General features: G+C 37.7%; 2 protein-coding genes across 3 annotated transcripts in view; both read left to right on the top strand.

Annotated features, from left to right (window-relative positions):
• The window catches only part of LOC308687564 (NACHT, LRR and PYD domains-containing protein 1 homolog), a 162268-nt gene that overhangs the window by 77985 nt on the left and 61945 nt on the right, over positions 1–22338 (top strand). The window lies entirely within an intron of this gene.
• On the top strand, positions 2702–15859 carry LOC308687561 (NLR family CARD domain-containing protein 3-like; the record flags this gene model as incomplete). 2 transcript variants are annotated; one of them, XM_081360173.1, is made up of 7 exons in its annotated part: positions 2702–2752; positions 8265–8415; positions 9017–10876; positions 13609–13782; positions 13873–14046; positions 14135–14308; positions 15146–15859. In XM_081360173.1, the coding sequence occupies exons 2-7, from the start codon at positions 8285–8287 to the stop codon at positions 15372–15374; spliced, it is 2742 nt and encodes a 913-aa protein (XP_081216299.1). In that variant the 5' UTR covers positions 2702–2752; positions 8265–8284. The 2 variants fall into 2 exon arrangements, with proteins under 2 accessions (XP_081216299.1, XP_081216300.1); XM_081360174.1 differs by lacking the exons at positions 13609–13782; positions 13873–14046; positions 14135–14308; positions 15146–15859 and having other exon boundaries at positions 9017–10880.

Below are 22338 nucleotides of genomic sequence, written 5' to 3'. Positions count from 1 at the left end.
AAAGTCCTGACACCATTGTTTAGGAACAAGATAGTCAAATGGCTTTGTCATGTTTTCATTATGACAGTTTACTCTGTAAATGTTTTCCAATGCAAAAAAGTCAGATCTTGGTGACACTTCCTGAAAATGCTCAAGACAGCACTATATACTATTTGCACAGCCATTTGAAAAATACAGTAAAGTTACACATTACTGTATTTAGTGAGGGAACTGAGTACAAGACACTGAATATGTATGTTTCACATTTTTACTGCATATGCTCTTTGCAATTCTAATTTGTTCATAACATTGTGCAAAAGAAAAAATACACTCTTATTTACAACAAACATGAACTCCCTTTGGGTAGAGCTGTGCACAACTGTAAACAATATTGCAGTACATATTGGAACTGAACACACAACATACATAGTACTTATCATTCATGCACATCCAGACGTTCCTCATGTTCAATTTAGGAGACATTTAAAAAAAAAAAAAAAAGATTTAAAAAAATGTGTAAAATTTTCTTGACAGATTTTGACAACTAGTTCAACATTTTTGTATGTAATGACTCAAGCAATGAAATGAGGACTATTAGTTTTATATGGAATGACTATTCAGCATTCACAAGTATAGTTAATTTTGACTGACATGGCATAAGCAAATGATAATGTTATAAAACAGCAGAGAGTTGGATGAAAGCAATTGATGCATGTCCAAAAGCCTTTGCAATTTGTTGGAAGGAATGAGAAACTGCCACTATGATGTGTATAAATGACTAAATGTTGTGGAGGTTGAACTAACTTTTGTGCAAATGTAAATAGTGATGTGAGAAATGCACCAAAGCGACTGAGAAAAACTGTAATGACCAACGTGTTAGTTGACTAGAAAAAAATAGCTATAGAGAGGAATATTTTGCTAAATATGTGCACTATATTACATTTGTATTATATTTTTACTTGTGTCATAATTGTTATTATAATGAAAACCAAATTATATTTAATTTAATTTGTTAATTTTTAACCTTTAATAATACCAGCTGACAGGGCTCTCTGTATGTTTACAGCATTATGTGAGATATAGCCTATTTTTTCTTGAGAAAATTAACATGTAGGCTTATCTACTGTAGCCTACCTAATATTTATCCAAAGAGTCAATATTGAATCAAGATTGAAATCAAATCCCAAGAATTGAATTGAAATCATGAAAATTGTGTAAAATTCTGTTTAGTTACCAAATGTTTTGACAATCACAATTACACCTATTGTGATGCAAGTTGTTTTTTTTCTACATCCCCTCCCAATCCATCCATTTCTCTTGAGCAATTAAAATATCGTGATAATACCGTATACCGTGATAAAAGCTCAATCAATTAATCGCAGCATGAAAATTTGATACCGGCACATGCCTACTTACAAAGCACTAAATGGTTTAGCTCCGCAGTACTTGAGCGAGCTCTTAACGCATTATTGTCCTTCACGTCTATTGCGATCTCTAAATTCCGGCCAGTTGATAATACCTAGAATATCAAAATCGACTGCTGGTGGTAGATCCTTCTCCTATTTAGCACCAAAACTCTGGAATAGTCTTCCTAACATTGTCCGGGAAGCAGAAACACTCTGTCAGTTCAAAGCTAGACTAAAAACACATCTCTTTGACCTAGCATTCACATAACACATTATAGACTTCTATAATTCCATATTAGGCTGCATAGATTAGGCCAGCCGGAACCGGAAACACTTCCCATAAATCCTGATGTACTCGTTACATTATAAGAAGAATGGCGTCTACGTTAATATTAGTCTCTCTGCTTATACCGAGGTTTACCGCAGTCCACCAGATCCAGGCCGTATCCAGATCAGATGAAAGACCTACGCCTGGACATGACGACAACGCAGTACTGAAGTGTCAACTCGTCTCTCTGTTTTCTGAAGTGAGGTGGACTCCGGCCATATCCAGACTAGATGGTGGATCTGCACCTGGACCCAACCATGACGCATCCCTGAAGTGTCGGCTTCATCGACATGACCAATCTGACTTCTGCCCTGTAACGCTGCCTGGATCATAATCATACACTGTTCGCTCGTTGGCCAGAGGAGAACTGGCCCCCGACTGAGCCTGGGTTCTCCCAAGGTTTTTTTCTCCATTCTGTCACCTGATGGAGTTTTGGTTCCTTGCCACTGTTGCCTTGGCTTTGGCTTGCTTAGTTGGGGACATTTAATATTCAACGATATTATTGATCTGCCTAATTAGGGTGGACAATGATGCAATTTTCTTCTAGAAACAAACTTTGTTGTATTATTTTCATTTTATCAATGTGAAGCTGCTTTGATACAATCTGTATTGTAAAAAGCGCTATATAAATAAAGGTGACTTGACTTGACTTGACTATAGGTATATTACAAAATTAAAGACATGAAACGTGAAACTGAAAACAAAACCCAAACCAACGTGACAGCCTGGTAGATAACTTTTTTTATTCAATTATCTACAGTCTTCTGCAATGCCCTCCACATCTCGTGAAGCCTGACGGTGCACTTGGAGAACCAAATAAGATACACAGAGACCAGATTGCTGCTCAGTTGTTTCTCAGTTTAATACAGTCGGACAGAGGATACATGCGTCAATACATGTGTTAATACATGCGTTAGCCTGTTTTCTGTTTGCCTTCAAAGATGCAGACAGGAAGCGGAAAACCACAGACAGGAAGTGTAGACAGCTCACACAATGCAAACTCAAACAAGGTGACAGAGAGTGTAAATATCACATCACGGTAAGTCTTCAGGAATTAATCGTCAGGATTATAATGATATGGAGCTCTGGGGATTTTGCTTTTAGTTAAGATTCATTTACGGATTCTTTACAATCTGAAATATACTAAGGTGGAAATTGAAACATGTAAAGTAAATACTAAACACTTCAGTGCTGGCCATGCGTCGATTCACAGACGATCAGCTTTAGTGAGAAGATCGATTATGACAAACAGATGTATTTTTGATGGTGTAACAAGGTTATTTTAGTTGTTATTTTCACTCAAATTCATCCTTTTTCTGTTGAATTTAAATGTAATTTTGTTTCTTTCATATAATTGTATGGATTATTTTCTTGTCTGAGTTAAGATGTATATGATTTCCAAGATTTGTTAAAATACATTGTCGCTTTAAGAGTATACTTGTTCTGGCGCGCTCCGCTCTGCTTGCTCAGTTCACTTGCTCAGAGCCTGTTTTTCGTGACCTATTTAAGGATCCATCCGAAGATCGACGCCTGTTCGTTCGCCGTGGGAGGCTGCAGTGACTGCTTTTAGGTTTTTTTTTAGCGCAATTTTCCTACGGACAAAATTGCGATTGTTAACTCATGATTTCTGTTCTGTCTGTGCGCACCAATCTTGCACTTCTATCTCCTCCTCAACCAGACCACCTAGAGACTTCGGGTTTTCGGCATTATGTTAAGGAAGGTCTAATCTCGGGAACTCACACACACAAAAAAAAAAACAAAAAAAAAAACATAAAAACATTTACTATCTCTTAGTGTTGTGATCCCATGGCGTCAGAAAATTGCGCTAAAACACTCACTGAGTTTTTATTACTTGTTTTTTCAAGGACTGAAGAACTATATTATTTGAAGCAAAGTGGACCGTTTTTTTCTGTCTCAGAAAACACAGCATCAACTCGAATTAAGACTTTCAACCAATTTATTGCTGATTTATTATTGTAATTAGCTTATGCTGTTCAGAACAATATTTCTTGCTCTAATGTTGAAGTGAATTGATTGATACAAAAGGAAAACATGACTGAGGGTGTCAGTAAATTGAGATGGATGACAATGTGACATTTGACCAAAGTAGCCAACTTGGCTACTAGGAAGGGGTCTTTTCAGAATACCTTCTGAACCAAGGACACCAGGGCCTACTAGCAATGCATTTGATACACCCGTTCTGACTTCCACAAGATATGTAGATCCAATTAGGAAAATCCAATTGACCAAAATACCCAGATTTGGGTTCCCTCATTAATGAAATAGAAAAATTGGGTCAGTCCATTACTGCTCAGCTACGATCTGATAGAAGTACGCATGGCAGTAATTCTGAACAACCAACAGAGAGAGAGATGTCACTTTCCAATGTCAAACTAGTGATGCAATCAGATGTAAAAGAGCCACCTATATTTAGGGGTGATGGCTCGGACAAACTCACTGTACAAGAGTGTGAAAATCTCATGTCTCTAAACCTGAGGAAACGTGCTATTCCAATTCATGAGCAGTCACTAGAACTCCTGGATAGGCTTATGGGGAAAGCAGGCGATGTAGTGAGAATTAAACTGCGCAATTACACATCTGTTGACCACAGCAAAAGCCCACAGTTGAGTTTTGACATTTTAAAGGTCCCATTGCATGGATTATTTTATTATTTTAGAATGTTTCCTGGGGTGCCCTTATAATGTTAGTATGTTTTTTAGATCAAAAGTTGTTATATTTTAGAAATAAAAGTATTTCCTAGCCTGATTTTAGCCTCTGATTTGAACGCTCTGTTTGAAGGGGCGTATCTGCTGTGAGACTTCAGTGTAAACGCCCACTGCTGTGATTGGCTGCTGTGAGCCTTCAGTGTTAACGCCCGCTGCTGTGAAACTTCAGTGTAAACGCCCACTGATGTGATTGGCTAACATGCTTGCATATGAAATATCTAGCATTACATGTGGAACTCTCTCGAAAACTTTTACTATTACAGCTATTATACGTTTTTACTATTACAGCTATCGGGATTAATGAATCGTGAGAAGTTTTTTAAGTATTTAGATCTATTCCCATCACATAAAAGTTTGCAGTGATGAGCATTGAGCAGATGACAGCCTGTTGATCGCGTGAATGAAGATCTTATCATTTCAACGCAGTTTCTGCACTCTCACTAATGATTTCACCAATGCAAACATGAGGTAAGTACAGTAAGAGCTTCGTTGTGCAGTGTAACAGCATCATTGATTTCATAAGGAGTTTTGGCAAGTGTCCAGATAAACTCGCGCTGTGTGTTTGACAGCTTGGGCGATTGGAAAGGGATTGTTCTTTGATCGCTTTCTGTATATATATTAATCACATTTTAAGTAAGATTATTTTCATCCTACTAAGAGAAACAATGTGAAGTTGATCGTTTAGTCACTGGCTTGATTTACTGATGCATAAACAGTATTGAATGACTTTGAGAGAAAGATTATCTGTCTGAACATTTACACATCAGAAATTCACATAACCCACTGGTTCTTCAGAGGCTCGGATGAAGGAACTAAAAAAATACTTTTGTGTTTATTTGTACATCCAAACACTGAGCAACTGCCATGCTTCGCTCGTTTGCAAGCCATGATGTTTCTCGAGGAAAAAACAATATCGCTCTCACGCAGCTCATTTTCTCATGGGCGGGCCAAATTCTCTTTGCGGACAAAGAAGAGAAAGGGGAGGTGACCTTTCCCCTTATGACGACATAAGGGGAAGATTTCTAGATTCGCCCGTCTGAGCTTTCATTTTCTCAAAAATACCCAGGGCTTGGTTTAAACCCATCAAAACGTCTAGCCACTGGGGGACCATAAGCAGGCTAGGGAAACTCATATTAAGGTTAAAAAACCTCATAAAGTGAAATTTTCATGCAATGGGACCTTTAACCCTCTGGGATCGGCAAACGCGCCCACGCGTTTTGCTGGATTTTCTTCACATTGTAGCACAATAAACTTAAATTTCTCTGTCATTTATGGTCATACAGAAAAAAGAAATATAAAAAAGAATATGTGAGATGTCTACTTTTGTATGTGTCCACTTACAATCAAATCAAAACATTGTGCTTTTTTAAAATAAAGAAAATAAAAAAATTCTGCCTCTCCGTCTCGCTGAACTTTTTTTTCTTGAGCACGTCTTGAAACAAAACTCAGCGAATACTTGTCACACATTTATGAGCCGTATACTTTATTATCATTTAAGTTTGTACTTTTAAAAGATCGGATTCAAACTGAAAACAAATATTCTCTGCTTAATTAATTTGTATAAAACCAGCAAGTTGTCCAGTTTCTCAAACGCTTGCTCATTATTTTTAATTTGACCACGCCCACACACGCAAAAGAGATTGACATGCAAATCTCCACATGGAACGCGAACGCGCTCTTACCTCAAAAACAAAGCACCAAACTTCAAAGTCTTTGCTTTTCGTTGAGTTTGGAAGACACGCCGTGAGCTTACACTGGATTTACCTCAGAAGAAGAAGAATGCGATTTGAAGACAAGAAAGATGTAAGGTAAGAAATTCTTAATTATTAGTTAATGTTATTGTTGCATAAACTTCACATTGCAGTTGAACCGTTACTGTGTTTGTGGATATCTGCTCAAACATGGTAACCATAATGTATTATATTTTGGAGCGCGCTCTGCGTTTGAATGTTTCATATTTTGGAGCGCGCTCTGCGTTTGAATGTATCATATTTTGGAGCGCGCTCTGCGTTTGAATGTTTCATATTTTGGAGCGCGCTGTGCGTTTGAAAAGCAAAATGCACCAAACAATAGGCTTCATATTTTTATATTGTAATCAATATATTTTTCTCTAGCGTAGTTGTTACTGAATTCTTTTGGAAAATTTAATTTATTGTTATTATTATTTTATGCAGCACTGCGCGTAGCCTATGCCTACAAGGAACAACACCTGGTGTTCATTATATATTGTTGGAAACATTTGTGTGTGTGTGTGTGTGTTCTGTGAATTTTAAAAATAAATTTTAACCAGAAAAATCTAAAATCTATTCCCCAAATCGTGCAGCCCTATAGTTTCTCTTGATATCAGTATGTTCACAGGTTGTTGTTTTTTTGTTTTGTTTTTACAGGGCCCAGATGAGTCCTGCTGACTTCAACATTCACATGAGTCTCTGTACATGAACATGGTAAAGTGAAAATCAAACACCTTGGAAATGAAAGGTATGTACAATGTTTTTAGGAATGGCAGAAAGGTCTCTGTCTTTGGATCATTGTTTTCAATAATGTGCTTTTTTGTCATTTGTTGTGTATCTTTGGATTATTTTGTTTTGTAAATAAATCCAAACAATCAAAAATCCATTCTTTTTTAAATCTCCTCATTCTTTGTGCAAGGTTGCTCAGAATGATAGGGCCTGATAGCTCCTAATAGGGCCATTAGGGGAGGGTCTTTGTCTTTCTCAGGTGTGAAAGGCTTACATATTAATGATGTGTTTACACCTCCCGCATAAAGCTTTCTTACACAAAACATGTCTTACAAATTTAAAATCAATATATTGTCTTATCTGAATGAGCAGTCAGGATGATTTTCACATAGTTTTGAAGCAAATATTCTGGGCTGCGTGATACAATTTTCAAAAGTCTTGTGAAGAAATAATCAGTATGGGTTTCATGGCCTTATTTCAGTGACAATTCTTTTTTGTATTTTCACAAACCACACATAAATGTCATTATCTCAAAACTACAAACTTGTACATACATGCCGCTGACATATTATTGTAGCAGAGTTTGTGCTAAATACAGTGTAATCAGACTTTAACCATGAAAATGTCACAAGTAACAGAAATAAGCACAAATGTCAGAGCATGTCAGAACACCTCCAGGGCCAGAAAACACCTCAGACCCCAGAGGGTTAAAACAGCACTTCAGTACTATCACTCTAGTATGCCCCTGGCCGATTTATACAATACTTTACCGATGCCATCCGAAGATGCTATGGAGCATTGGATCAGGCTGAACAAGACAATGGATGTTGCGAAGGAATGTTTAGAGAGAAAAGGTCGCCGTGTTTTTGATCCAAATAATGAGATCAGTATGATGTTTATTAAGCATTGCCCAGATCAGTCTCTTTCCAATGTCTTCAAATTCAAATCAGCAGAAAAATGGTCAGCCTGTGAGATACAAGAGAGGCTTGATGAACATATGCAACGAAAAGCTCAAACTTATGCAAAGTCACACAATTTGTATACAACAGAGCATAGGGTTTGCACTCAGAATCCAAATGTTGAGACGTCTGCATCTAACCCCGCCTGGTCTGTTCCACCTTCTCCCCTAGCACAATCTGGCAGTGACACTGACTGCATGAAAAGCTTAGTGAGTCTATTAGACCATCTTGTCTCTCAGCAGACCCAATTCCAAGCCAGCCCTCATCATCTGATCTGCTGCTCCTACACAGTCTGAAGCACCAAAAACTCTAGAATGTCATTGTGTGTGTAGTAATGGGATTTGATTTGACTGTACTTACTGGAATAGTCTAAATGTTCTGTATGATTTTTTTCTGCATGTTTCCAGGTGCAGATCAGTTTCTCATTATGGAGAAAAGAGAGACGAAGAAGAGGAAGAGATCTTCATCTCCAGATCCCAGCTGTGTGTCTCTGAAGAGTGAGAGATCAAAAACTTGTCCTTCTTTATTCAGTGATGAACCAGTGACCTCTGACCCCAGGTGAGTGTAAACCTGTAGTGATGAATTAACTGTATTATGGGAGTAAAAACACACTGAATTCACACAGAGAGATGAGATTTGCAATAGGGCTGCAACTAAGGTTAATTTTGATAATGAATTAATTTGTTGATATATTTTTTCAATGAATCAGATGAAAAATCCCCAAAATAAAATGAATATGAATTCTTGAAGATGTATTTTTTATTTATTTAATTATAATCCACTATTTTAAAAAATGTTGTTCCACATCCTGCTCAATGTTGTCCTCCAAACAATGTGTAATATAAAGGCTATGAAAACAAATATAGTGAATTAATCTATGCTGTATATTATGTGAGTGATGAGTTATTCACTGATGTAAAACGACGTGACTGGCTGATGGTTTCTGTGCACAGTGTGTAGACGCGACTAATCCATAATCAAATTCGTTATTTTAATTTTCTATTATTATACATTTTATCAATTAGTTATTGCAGCCCTGCTTAAAATAAATGTAATCGCAGACAGAAAAAAATATTTCTTTGTGTTTTCTCAGGATCTGTTATTTCTCATTTGTCATCATGTCATTTTTCATGTTCTTAAATCTGTGCACTTTTGTCAGCAGTGTGAATATAGATGATACGACTGGAGACCAGGATTCTCCTCAACCAGTGAATGATGAACTACAGAGAGTCAAACACAGACACAAAACCAGCATGAAGAACAAGTATGAGAGATTATCTGAGGGACTGAAACTCCAAGAGAATGAAACCCTCCTGAACAGGATCTACACACAGCTCTACATCATAGAAGGAGAGAGAGAAGGAGTGAATGAAGAACATGAGGTTTTACAGATGGAGAAAACAGCCAGAACACAACACTCACAAGACACTCCAATCTACTGCAATGACATCTTTAAAGCCTCTCCTGAACCAGGATGCGAGGAGAAAGAGCAGATCAAGACTGTTCTTACTAAAGGCGTCACTGGAATCGGGAAAACTGTCTCTGTGCAAAAGTTCATTCTGGACTGGACCGAGGGAAAAGCCAATCAGGATGTAGATTTCATGTTTGTGCTTCCATTTCGAGAGCTGAACTTGATCCGAGATCATCAGTACAGTCTTCACAGACTTCTGCTGGACTTTCATCCTGAACTTCAAGATCTAGACTCAAAGATTTATGAGGAGTGTAAAGTTGTGTTCATCTTTGATGGTCTGGATGAAAGCAGAATCACACTGATGTTTTCAGGCAAAAAGAAAGTTTCAGATGTGACTGAGACTTCATCAGTGGATGTGTTGATGTCAAAGCTCATGAAAGGAGATCTGCTTCCCTCGGCTCTCATCTGGATCACCTCCAGACCAGCAGCAGCCAATCAGATCCCCTCCAAATACATCCACCGTCTGACAGAGATTCAGGGATTCAATGAGCCTCAAAAGGAGGAATATTTCAGGAAGAGAATCAGTGACGAGCATCAAGCCAGCAGAATCATCTCACACATCAGAAGAGCAAGAAGCCTCCACATCATGTGCCACATACCCATCTTCTGCTGGATCTCCTCCACTGTGCTTCAGAAGCTCCTGGAAGAAGATCTGAGTGCAGAAATCCCTAAAACTCTGACTGAAATGTACATCCACTTCCTGCTGATTCAGATCAACATGAGGAATCAGAAGTATGAAGAGAGAAATACAGAGAAACTCCTGCAGTCCAACAGAGAAGTGATTGTGAAACTTGCTGAAGTGGCTTTCCATCAGCTGATGAAGGGCAATGTGATGTTCTATGAGGAGGACCTGATTGAGAGCGGCATAGACGTCACTGACGCCTCAATGCATTCTGGGATTTGCACTGAGATCTTTAAGGAGGAATCTGTGATTCATCAGAGGAAAGTCTTCAGCTACATTCATCTGAGTGTCCAGGAGTTTCTCGCTGCTTTCTATGTGTTTTACTGCTATTTAACAAAGAACAAGGAACCACTGAAGCTTCTGGATGAATTCAGGTCTGATGAAGTCTCTCTGTATGATCTACTAAGATCAGCAGTAGATAAAGCCCTCAAGAGTGAGAATGGACATCTGGATCTGTTCCTGCGGTTCCTGCTGGGCGTCTCACTGGAGTCCAATCAGAGACTCTTACAGGATCTACTGACACACACAGAGAACAGCTCAGAGAGCATCAGAAGAACCACACAGTACATTAAAGAGAAGATCAAAGATAAGTGGAATATGAATCGTCTCTCAGCTGATCAATCCATCAATCTGTTCCTCTGTCTGCTGGAAGTCAAAGATCAGACTCTGTCCAGAGAGATTCAGGAGTTTGTGAAATCAGACAAACACTCAGAGGAGAAACTCTCTCCTGCTCACTGCTCAACAATCTCCTACATGCTTCAGATCTCAGAGGATGTGCTGGATGAGCTGAATCCCAAGAAATACAACACATCAGATGAGGGTAGAAGACGACTGATACCAGCTCTAGTCAACTGCAGAAAAGCTCTGTGAGTGTTTAATCATTAATAGCTAAATAATCCTTTTTAATAACACAACTTACATCTTTACAGGGGTCATGACATTTTACATTATTTTATTATATTCCCTGAGGTTCACTTATACTAGGGGTGCCAAACTCAGTTCCCTAGAGCACAGATTTTCAAACCCTGGGTCGCCAGGATGATTTAAGGAAAATGGACTTACATTTAAAATAAAATTAAAATAATAATTTGTTTTCATAAAATCATAGTATATAGGGCTGTATAAAAGGAATAAATATGCCAAATATATTTTACTTAAATAATTAACAGATTAACAAAAGAAAAGAAAAAACTGTGTGACAGTATTCTGCTGAGTTTGGTTTATTTTTGTGAGGCGCTCCACAAACAAGTTGACGGGAAGGAAACCGAGACGACAGAAAACACATCCTGTTTGTTCTATTTATTTTAAAAAGCTACAATGTTCTGTTTTATTGTGAGTGTACACAAATTAATTTAAATACTTAGCAGTTTCGAATAGAGATGCGCCGATCCGATACTCAGTATCGGCTCTGATACTGCCATTCCTTGCCGGATCGGGTATCGGTCAGACGAGATCCAAATCCGATATTGTGTGTATACTATTCTGTGTTATTGTTAAGCCTCACAAAAGCCACAAAAAACATTATAAAGAACCATCAACTTTTCGTGCACTATATTATAAGTGTTCTAAAGCCACTCCATAGTTTAATGTGATACAGTGATTTAATGATTAATATTGAAGTCGTTAAATTCAAGTAAGTGCTTCCCTCCGCTGCGGCTGTCAGTCATTCTCCATTCAGCACTCAAACAGCGCGTCGCGTTCGGTTACGGCAGTCAACATGATGAAACTCTCTCCAAGATGATTCAATGTTACTATTGTTATACTTGATCTGTAGAGAAAGGTCTATGGTTTTGCATAAAATGACTTTATCTTTCTGGAGTTTATTGCTGTTCATGTAACTTTCTCCCGGGTGTCTTTTAGATCACCACACTGGAGTAGAGAGCGCTATACTTGTTCTTCACGCGCAGAGCCGATCCTGACCTCCCTGGGGCCCTAAGCAAAATTCTGTTAAGGGGCCCTCATACCTGACCCATTAGCCATGTAAACCATTAGCCATTGTCACTCAGTCACACCTGACACCCAGTGCTCCCACTACAATCCTCCCTCCTTTAACTAGGACTTAATGAAAATATGATTCCTGATATCAGAAATAGACATTGTTACTAGAAAAAGTACATTCTTAATATCAAGAATTCACATTTTAAATAGTACAAATTTAATTATTGATATAAAAAATGCATCCAGTGAATGAATTAAAGCTAAAATGGCGTGCCATAGCATGTCACTGTGTTTTAAATGAAAAAAATAAACTATTACATTGATATAATACTGGAACTATGCATCAATATCTCTTCCCTTTTTGCTTTGAGGTTTTCAATGCGAAGCGCTGTGACTCCATATTGCTTCAAGCACATCATTCTGCGCACGGGATACACATAAGCGTGTTGTGCCACTCTAAATAATGTTTTTTCGCTAAATATTTAGATTTTATACAATTATTGTAACTTTTGCTGTTGAATTGAACTAATCTAAATATACTGGGCCAATATGGGTTGCGTCAATTTAAAAAAAAGAGAAGAAAAAAAATGGTTGCTCTTAAAGTGTGAATACCACTGCCCTCTGCCCACTGAGGATCACAGTTTAGCTTCAATCCTAATTTAACAAACCTGATACTGAATCTTATTCTGACCCTCTTTCTGAAATCCGTTTTCAAGGGGCGGCTCTCAGTAAACACCAGTGTTATAATTTGCTAATGTCACTGCATAGGAAAAAGTATCATTGCCCCCTTGTGTTTTTGAAAACACCCATATAAAACGGTCCTTTATAGACAAAGAATTATTAAACTGCTTAAGTTTTTTTCTCAAAACACTGTCGCTTTGAGATCAACCTGCTATCAGATCTAATACAGTTGCTGCTTTATCTTTGCACAAGTTTCTTTGCAAACTCTCTCTTACACTCATCACATTTCACCTCATTTACAAAACAATCTTCAGTCAAATGCTCCAAACAAACATAATCCTCTGATGTGATCCGTGATGCCATTAAAAATAAACCATCCACTTGTTTTTCCTGCTGGAGCCTTTCTGGAGTCTGTACAGAGACTCAAACAAGCTGTTTAAAGAGGACACATCAAAGTGACTGACAGCAGTGGGCAGGGCCTGTAGTGCAATGATGTAAAACTATTTGTTGATGCAAATGTATTTGCCCATGTGACGTCACAAAACCCACAATATTCTAACAAGCCATTTTTGGAGCTTGGTTGAATACATTTTTTTTTCTGAGGACGTTTTAAGCTGTGAAACTTGCCGGATGTTTCAATGGTACAAAGACCTCTTATATGTCAAAAGAATTTAGTAATTTGAATACTAAATTAAATGTTAAATTAAAAGTCCCAAATTAAGCAAGCCAAAAGCCAATGGCAACACAGGTGAAAAAAGGCCACAGTGGCAAGGAACCAAAACTCCATCAGGGCCGAATGGAGAAAAAAACCTTGGGAGAAACCAGGCTCAGTCAGGGGGCCAGTTCTCCTCTGGCCAGCCAACGAACAGTGTATGATTATGATTCAGGCAGCATAAGAGTTAAGATTTTCTATAAGAGATAAGAGATAATTTACAGTCTGCCGTTCATGATGTCGATGTGTGTGTCTGTGTGTCTGTAGGTTGTCTCGCTGTATGGTGACAGAGGAAGGCTGTGGTTATGTGTGTTCAGCTCTGAGTTCAAACCCCTCACACCTGAGAGAGCTGGACCTGAGTAACAATGACCTGCAGGATTCAGGAGTGAAGATTATTTCTGAAGGACTGAAGAGGCCAAACTGTCAGCTGCAGATTCTGAGGTATTTAAGAACATATAAGAGATAATTTACAGTCTGCCGTTCATAATGTAAATGTGTGTTTGTAGATGGTCTGACTGTGTGTGTCTGTAGGTTGTCTGGCTGTATGGTGACAGAGGAAGGCTGTGGTTATGTGTGTTCAGCTCTGAGTTCAAACCCCTCACACCTGAGAGAGCTGGACCTGAGTAACAATGACCTGCAGGATTCAGGAGTGAAGATTATTTCTGAAGGACTGAAGAGGCCAAACTGTCAGCTGCAGATTCTGAGGTATTTAAGAACATATAAGAGATAATTTACAGTCTGCCGTGCATAATGTAAATGTGTTTGTAGATGGTCTGACTGTGTGTGTCTGTAGGTTGTCTGGCTGTATGGTGACAGAGGAAGGCTGTGGTTATGTGTGTTCAGCTCTGAGTTCAAACCCCTCACACCTGAGAGAGCTGGGTCTGACGAACAATGACCTGCAGGATTCAGGAGTGAAGATTATTTCTGAAGGACTGAAGAGGCCAAACTGTATGCTACAGACTCTGAGGTATTTAAGAATATATAAGAGATTTATCACACCAACACAGAAAAGATACAAAGAGGACAGGTTCTAGCTGTTGGAAATTGTGTGGGAAAAGAGAATCTAACCATTATTATATTTCTGGGGAGTGCCAGAAATTAACCCAGTTTTGGCAAGGGATTGAAGGAAATTCGGAAGCTGTTTTTGAGGTGATGATTCCTTTCAAGTGTGAATGTTTATATCTGGCTAATAGTTATTTTGATGGGTGGAATAACATCGATAAGAAACTGATGTTAATTCTTCTGGCAGCCAGTAAAATAGTAATTGCAAAGAAATGGCTAAAACTAGAGCCACTTACAGTTTATGATTGGATTGACATATTACACTATATATGTGTGTGTGTGTGTGTGTGTGTGTGTGTGTGTGTGTGTGTGTGTGTGTGATGGAAAATATTTCCTTTTCCCTAAGAACCCAGATAGAATACATTTGTTCAATATGGAAAAAAAAAATTGATTATATAAAATTGATTATATAAATTGCACTGACATTTTTTAAAGCATAAATGTTCTGTAAGGTAATGTTTTTTTTAAATAATTATAAGTAATAGCTCCCCTTGTTCTTGTGTAAAACACAAAACATCTGTATAAGCTTGAGTATTTTAATTTCCATGACCATTGGTAGACATGATTGGTTATAATGCTGTCTCTGTATTGACATATATGTTTTTGTTTTATTGTAAAGAATAATTTCTGCCTTGATAAATGTATATATTTGTCCGCTGAAATTGACAAAAGAACATATAAGAGATTATTTACAGTCTGCCAGTCATGTGTGTTTGTAGATTATCTGACTGTGTGTCTGTAGGTTGTCTGGCTGTATGGTGACAGAGGAAGGCTGTGGTTACGTGTCTTCAGCTCTGAGTTTAAACCCATCACACCTGAGAGAGCTGGATCTGAGCTACAATCACCCAGGAGATTCAGGAGTCGAGCAACTCTCTGGTAAACTGAAGGATCCAAACTGCTCATTGCAGATACTCAAGTATGTGGGACAAGCAAGCCTCATTTACACTGCAGGTCTTGATGCCCAATTCTGATTTGTTGCCTATATCCGTTTTTTTTTTTTGACCGTCCGTTTACACATTCTTTCAATTGTGACCCATATCCGATTCATGTGTTTACATTTGACATACTATCTGAAACGTTGCGCATGCTTAAAGGGGGTTCTTGCACAGATGGACAAACATGAAATATGCTTGATGCTAGCTTTGCAATATACCGTATTTTCCGGACTATAAGTCACACTTTTCATAGTTTGGCTGGTCCTGTGACTTATAGTCAGGTGCGACTTGTATATCAAAATGAATTCATACTGACTGACATGAACCAAGAGAAAACATTACTGCCTACAGCCATGAGAGTACAGCTACTGCTCCTGTAGCCTAGCCCTGAAAATTTTTACTGAAAACAACTGAAAAACTGTTAGCTGAAACATTAACTTAAAGACAACTGAGAAAGACTGAACACAAACAAAATTCCCCAAAAAGAAAAAAATCTCCATGTTTTTGGTGCTGATGCAGTGGTGATGCGTTCATGTAACATGTAAGGGTGGCGCTGCCAATAAAGCACCTAAAAGCTGTCACAAAGAACCGGCAAAAGTAATGATTATGAATATGTCATATATAGCAAGGAGACATTTTAATTGTTTATTAACCCTCTGGGGTCTGAGGTGTTTTCTGGCCCTGGAGGTGTTCTGACATGCTCTGACATTTGTGCTTATTTCTGTTACTTGTGACATTTTCATGGCTAAAGTCTGATTACACTGTATTTAGCACAAACTGTGCTACAATAATATATCAGCAGCATGTATGTAAAAGTTTGTAGTTTTGAGATAATGACATTTATGCATGGTTTGTGAAAATACCAAAAAAAAATTGTCACTGAAATAAGGCCATGCAACCCATACTGATTATTTCTTCACAAGACTTTTGAAAATTGTATCATGTAGCCTAGAATATTTGCTCCAAAACTATGTGAAAATCATCCTGACTGCTCATTCAGATAAGACAATATATTGATTTAATATTTGTAAGAAGTGTTTTGTGTAAGAAAGCTTTATGCGGGAGGTGTAAACACATCATTAATATGTATGGTTTTCACACCTGAGAAAGACAAAGACCCTCCCCTAATGGCCCTATTAGGAGCTATCAGGCCCTGTCATTCTGAGCAATCTTGCACAAAGAATGAGGATATTTAAAAAAGAATGGCTTTTTGATTGTTTGGATTTATTTACAACACAACATAATCCAAAGATACACAACAAATGACAAAAAAGCACGCTATTGAAAACAGTGATCCAAAGACAGAGCCCTTTCTGCCATTCCTAAAAACATTGTACATACCTTTCATTTCGAAGATGTTTGATTTTCACTTTAAAGGGTACATAACATGCACAGTTTCACCTAATGTCATGTTAATCTTGAGTACCTATAGAGTAGTAGTGCATCCTTAATATATCCAAAAAGTGTTTAGTTTTATTATATTTATAATAGAAAAATACAGCTTTCCGATTCTCTCCGGAAAAAGCCGAAGTCCTGGAGGCGGAGCTATAGAGTCAAGCGGTAGTGCTTGATTTCCAGCAAAAGACAGAAATCTGATCCAGTTGTACTTACATGAATGGGGTCTTTTATCACTGGGACCGCTCCACGTTTTAATAGCAAACGATTTGCAAATCCAGCGTCGATCTGGGCCTTGTTAATAAAACATTCGTCACTGAAATGACCAGAACACACAACCGCACTTGGTACACTCCGTTGCTGCCCCGGAAAAACAAACTGCATCCACTGTTCCTGTAACACTGGGTTCTTTAGAAAACTGAACACGGTAAGCTTTCCCTCACATCCAAAAACACACTTTTTTGGAGACATTCTTGAACAAATCCTATGCAGCGCTGGCTGCCGATGATTTCCTGTTGAAGCGCGTTGATGTGCGCGGTCTCGCTCTCCTCTAGTCGACGTGTGCGCGGGCTAGCTTTTCCGGGAGAAATGCTCATATAAGGAGTTCCACTCTGGTCTACGTCATTAGATCCACGGTCGAAAAAAAAACAGCCGAAACTTGTACCAACCCGGAAGTAAGATTTTCGGCACAGAAATTCTCCGTTATTCGTCCAAAATTTTTTTTTTAAACTTTGCCCATGTTTAGCATGAGAATCCATCTCTTTAACACTGTAAACAACTCTGAATACATGAAACACCATTGTACCCCCCCCCCCTTTAAGCAGCCTATAAATCTTTCAAATGGATCACTTCAGTAACAACTACTAGAAAAAAATATATTGATTATCATGTTACTTCAAATGTTTCCATTCGTTATGATGATATAATATGAAAAAGTCAAACGCAGAGCACGCTCCAAAATATGTTACATTCAAACACATATGAAACATTATGGTTACCATATTATACATATCTACGTTTGAGCAGATATCCACAAACAGTATTTAACAGTAAACACGGGTCTAAATATTACAATATTCACCATATATCTGACAACAGTTCAACTGCAATGTGAAGTTTATGCAACAATAATATTCAACTAATATAATTAAGAATTTCTTACCTTACATCTTTCTTATCTTCAAATCGCGTTCTTCTTCTTCTGAGGTAAATCCAATGTAAGCTCACGGCGTGTCTTCCAAACTCGATGAAAAGCAGAGGCTTTGAAGTTTAGTGCTTTGTTTTTGAAGTAAGAGCGCGTTCACGTTCCATGTGGAGATTTGCATGTCAATCTCTTTTGTGCGTGGGGGCGTGGTCAAATTAAAAATAATGAGCAAGCGTTTGAGAAGCTGGACATCTTGTTGGTTTTATACAAATTACTTAAACAGAGAATATTTGTTTTCAGTTTGAATCCGATGATTGATATATGGCTCATAAATGTGTGACAAGTATTCACTGAGTTTTGTTTCAGTTTATAGACGTGCTCAAGAAAAAAAAGGCAGAGGCAGAAAGCACACCCTGTTTATTTTCTTTATTTTACAAAAGCACAATGTTTTGATTTGATTGTAAGTGGACACATATACAATTAGGCATCTCACAGATTCCTTTTTCATATTTCTTTTTTCTGTGTGACCACAAATGATGGAGTATTTTAAGTTTATTGTGCTACAATGTGAATAAAATCCAGCAAAACGCGCCTGCGCGTTTGCAGACCTCAGAGGGTTAATAATCAAGTGTTTTCTGTGTCAGTGTCGGCTGCAAAGATAAAGTTGACGATGCTGACTCGCGAACTTCACAGTAGTGAACGTGCCAGAGACAAATGCACATTTCATACAGATTACATAAGCAGAGAGCAGAGCAGTCTTTTTTCTTTCGTTTTGAATTGTTCTGTTTAAAAGTAGACATTTCAAGCTTTCTATGTCTCAGGTCTGTGAGGCAAGTATACTACTGTACAAGCTGAGTTTCGGTTCATTTCTGAGATGAGCTACAGTTCACACGCCGGCGCCTCCGTGTCATGAAGATCTATTGTCTACTATATTTACTTCTTATTTATTAAATCCAGGCAATGGAATAGTTGATGAAACATTGATTAAAATTAAGATGCAATTAATACAAAACTAAATTAAATTTAAAGACAGGCTTTGTGCTTTCTGTTTGAGGTCTCTGTGAACGTTTTAAAGCAGTCTTTTAGTGCCACTTTCAGAGCGGTCCCATCCGTAACATTGTTTTTTCCTCAATGCGAACAAAAAAAATAAAAAATATTTTATGTTCCGTGGAGAGCCAACCCTTCTTCATCCAGTGGGTAGTATTACTTTTGGTCTGCACAGTGTATTTCACAGAATTACTAAAAAAAATTTTGCCACCTAAAAGTTATTATAAAAGTTATAAAATATTTTTTTGTGTCACGTTGGTAAAGCATGTCTATTTCCCTCATATTAAATATTAAATGCATGTAGAGATATTTTTCTAATGTCCCTTTATCAAGGGAGTATGTATAATTAAACAGACGTTTCAATATATTGGTATTAAATGCATTTTCTGAGAATTTATATTTCAAGTTTTGACTGCAAATGTCACGCCCATAACGCTGGAATTGCCCAATTTTAAAGAATTTATCCTCAACTAGTTTTGTGGTGTAGGTCTACGTATTTTATAATGTTAACTTAAAATAATACTAATAGTAATTTAAAGATGTGGTAGCATTGGATCTGGACGGGAAGGATAACTCACACTTCTCACAACGCAACACAGGTTCGTGGATCTGTGTGTCGCGATTTTGGTTTCATAGCGCATATCATTACAGCCCTAGTTAATGTGTTACGTTAACATACCGGACACCTATTCAGCCTGTTGTTCTGTGTGCTATTGCGTAGTTGAATAACTTGCCTTTCCAGATTAAAAGTCTGTTCTTGGTCTTGGATTTTGTGAAATAAATGTCTAAATAAATGCGACTTATACTCCGGAGCGACTTATAGTCCCGAGAATACGGAAGCCTATGAGAAGTTCGCCAACTATCGCCATGATTTTGAGCCGGAGGAGGACGAAAAGGGCCATCATTGCAGCCTGCACATATGCTTCAGTTATTGTGTGCGAGAGAGATCTCAGGACTGGTGGGAACATACAACACGATCTCATAAAGTGTGTATCTATAGCACGAATTGTATTTCTTGTGCCATTTACGCCAAAAATAGTTTTTGCATGCAGATATGCACTGTAAACCCCTTGGGTACGATTAGGGGTGTGGAGCAGGGGCGGATCTAGAAAAATATTTATGGGGTGGCAAGAGGGGGGCAGGAATTTTTGAGGGGTGGCAACATATGGCATACGTACTGTATATATACTCAATTTAATCACAGTTAAATTGGCCATAACTTTTAATTCGTTGCTGCCAATAGGGATGGTATCGTTAAGGTTTTAACGGTATTACTACTCTTACGATACTCCTTATCGATCCGGTACTTTAACGGTATTCTTATTGGTTCTTTTTGTTTTATTAACAAAAAGGGGGAAAAATTATTTAGAACACAATTAATATTGCTTTATATTTGAAATGTAAAATAAATATCTATAGCAAAAGAAAAAGCAATGCTTTAACAAAACAAATAAAACATGCATGTTATGCAGAAGGGTGCAGGCTTTTGTGTTTTATATTCAGAAGACATAGGACACCAAAAACAAAGTACAAACACATGGTCAAACAAAAAAAGTATACAATTTAATAAATATACAAATGATATACCCAATACTTTAATGTAAGTATTGTCTACTGAAATGTCTACTGACATTACTTGTTCAGGAGTAATATGGGCTAAAAAGACATCTAATAAAGTCAGATTTAAAATAACACTGCATAGTTTATCATAGATAGATTAAAGCTTATATCATTCAAGATCTGTGACTGATTTTCTCTTTGCCTTTTGTTGTTTGATTCACATTAATGGAGCAATCGCCAGCAGGTTTATTAGCAGAGATGGGGGACTCGAGTCATATGACTTGACTCGAGTCACAAATTTAAGGACTTGAGACTTGACTTGACTTGAACTGTATGACTCAAGAATGACTTGATATACATTTTTATATAAATCATCGCAACATCAATTGATGAACAAAATGCAAGCAATGGAACCATTGACGCCAGTCATCAGATTCTGCGCGATTGCGTGACGCTGCACAAGCCCAGAATCGTGGTGAGCGCGCTAAATACAAAAACATCTCCCAGCATCGTTTCTTTTTGGATATAAACACTAGAAATTGACCATATTCATACAAGAAGATTTGCTGTACGCATAATAACTGGCAAGGCATATCGGATGACCATCACAACCTCGAACAGTCGAACTTCATTCATCACGTCTAAAAGTAAGCTATGGCTTGTTTAACCTGTTTGTTATAGTTAATTTTACTATCTTTAACCCCCTGGGGTCGGCGGTATCGCCGGCGATACCAGCTCGCTTTTTTTCTTATCAGTTCAAAAGAAATTCATTTTGCTCTGTTGACTTTGATATTACAAACAAGTTTCATACATCAATCGATCCTGTTAAGTGTGTATTATTTTTGTGTATACTCACAATAAAAACAAAGTGTTGTGCTTTTTGCCAAATAAAGAAAAATAAACGTGATGCGAGTTCTGCCTTCTCTCTGTCAGTGAAGTCCATTCTGAAACGCGTCCGAAAATGAACAATAACTCAGTGAATACTCAGTCAAACAGGCATACAGACACACAGACATGAAGCTTGAATTCTCTTCTTTTAAATGAAGTAATTTATATAAAAAACAAATATTCTCATCTTGTGAAATCTGTATTAAAAGAGAGCGATTCCAGTCGAGCTCATTAGAGCTCATTCAAATGTAATGTGACCACGCCCCGGAGAGCGCGCGCTATTCAAACGTAAATGAATGAGGCAATCCACGCAAACCTGTGAACGCAAATTCTGAGAACCATTTCATTCCTGTGAAACGCCCACATCAGCTGTAAACACAGCGCGCCGCGAGTGAGGCATATAGCCTACCTAATAATCCTGGAGAAAAGTTTCCTCAGAACAGTGCTGATATGAGGAGCAATAGATCCCGCTGAGGAGTGAGGTAGGCTAAGTTATCTTTTCTCAAGTGTTAATGTGGAATAACGTTATGGAATAACGTTAGTGTAGGCCTATGTAAACCGCAAAAAGATGAATCGCATTTCTATAATATGAATTGCGTTATTGTGTGTGAAAGAATAAACCGCTTTAATCAACTAAAATGCTTTGCTATACTGAGATGAGTAAAAATCGACTGAAATATGTTGAAATAAAATGTCTTTGTATAAGCAACGTATTAAACTGCAAATTAACATTTATATGCCCTAATATTTCATAAAAACAACATTACAGTCAGGCGAAATATGAAAGACAACATTTTGTTGACTAGATTTGGGTACAGTTTTTACTGTAGAATATACTGCCACATCAAATAAGCTTTTGTTTAGCAATTTCTGCTCATATGTTATATATATATATATATATACTATTTTTGTCAAAAATAAAGTCATAAACTAAGATGTTAGATGTTCCAATGTTGGTTATATTCA

This window comes from Scardinius erythrophthalmus, assembly GCF_964197995.2.
Source record: "Scardinius erythrophthalmus genome assembly, chromosome: 3".
NCBI classification, from domain to species: domain Eukaryota; kingdom Metazoa; phylum Chordata; class Actinopteri; order Cypriniformes; family Leuciscidae; genus Scardinius; species Scardinius erythrophthalmus.
Note: the sequence above shows the minus strand (reverse complement) of the source record. Positions and strands in the feature narration are given on the sequence as shown.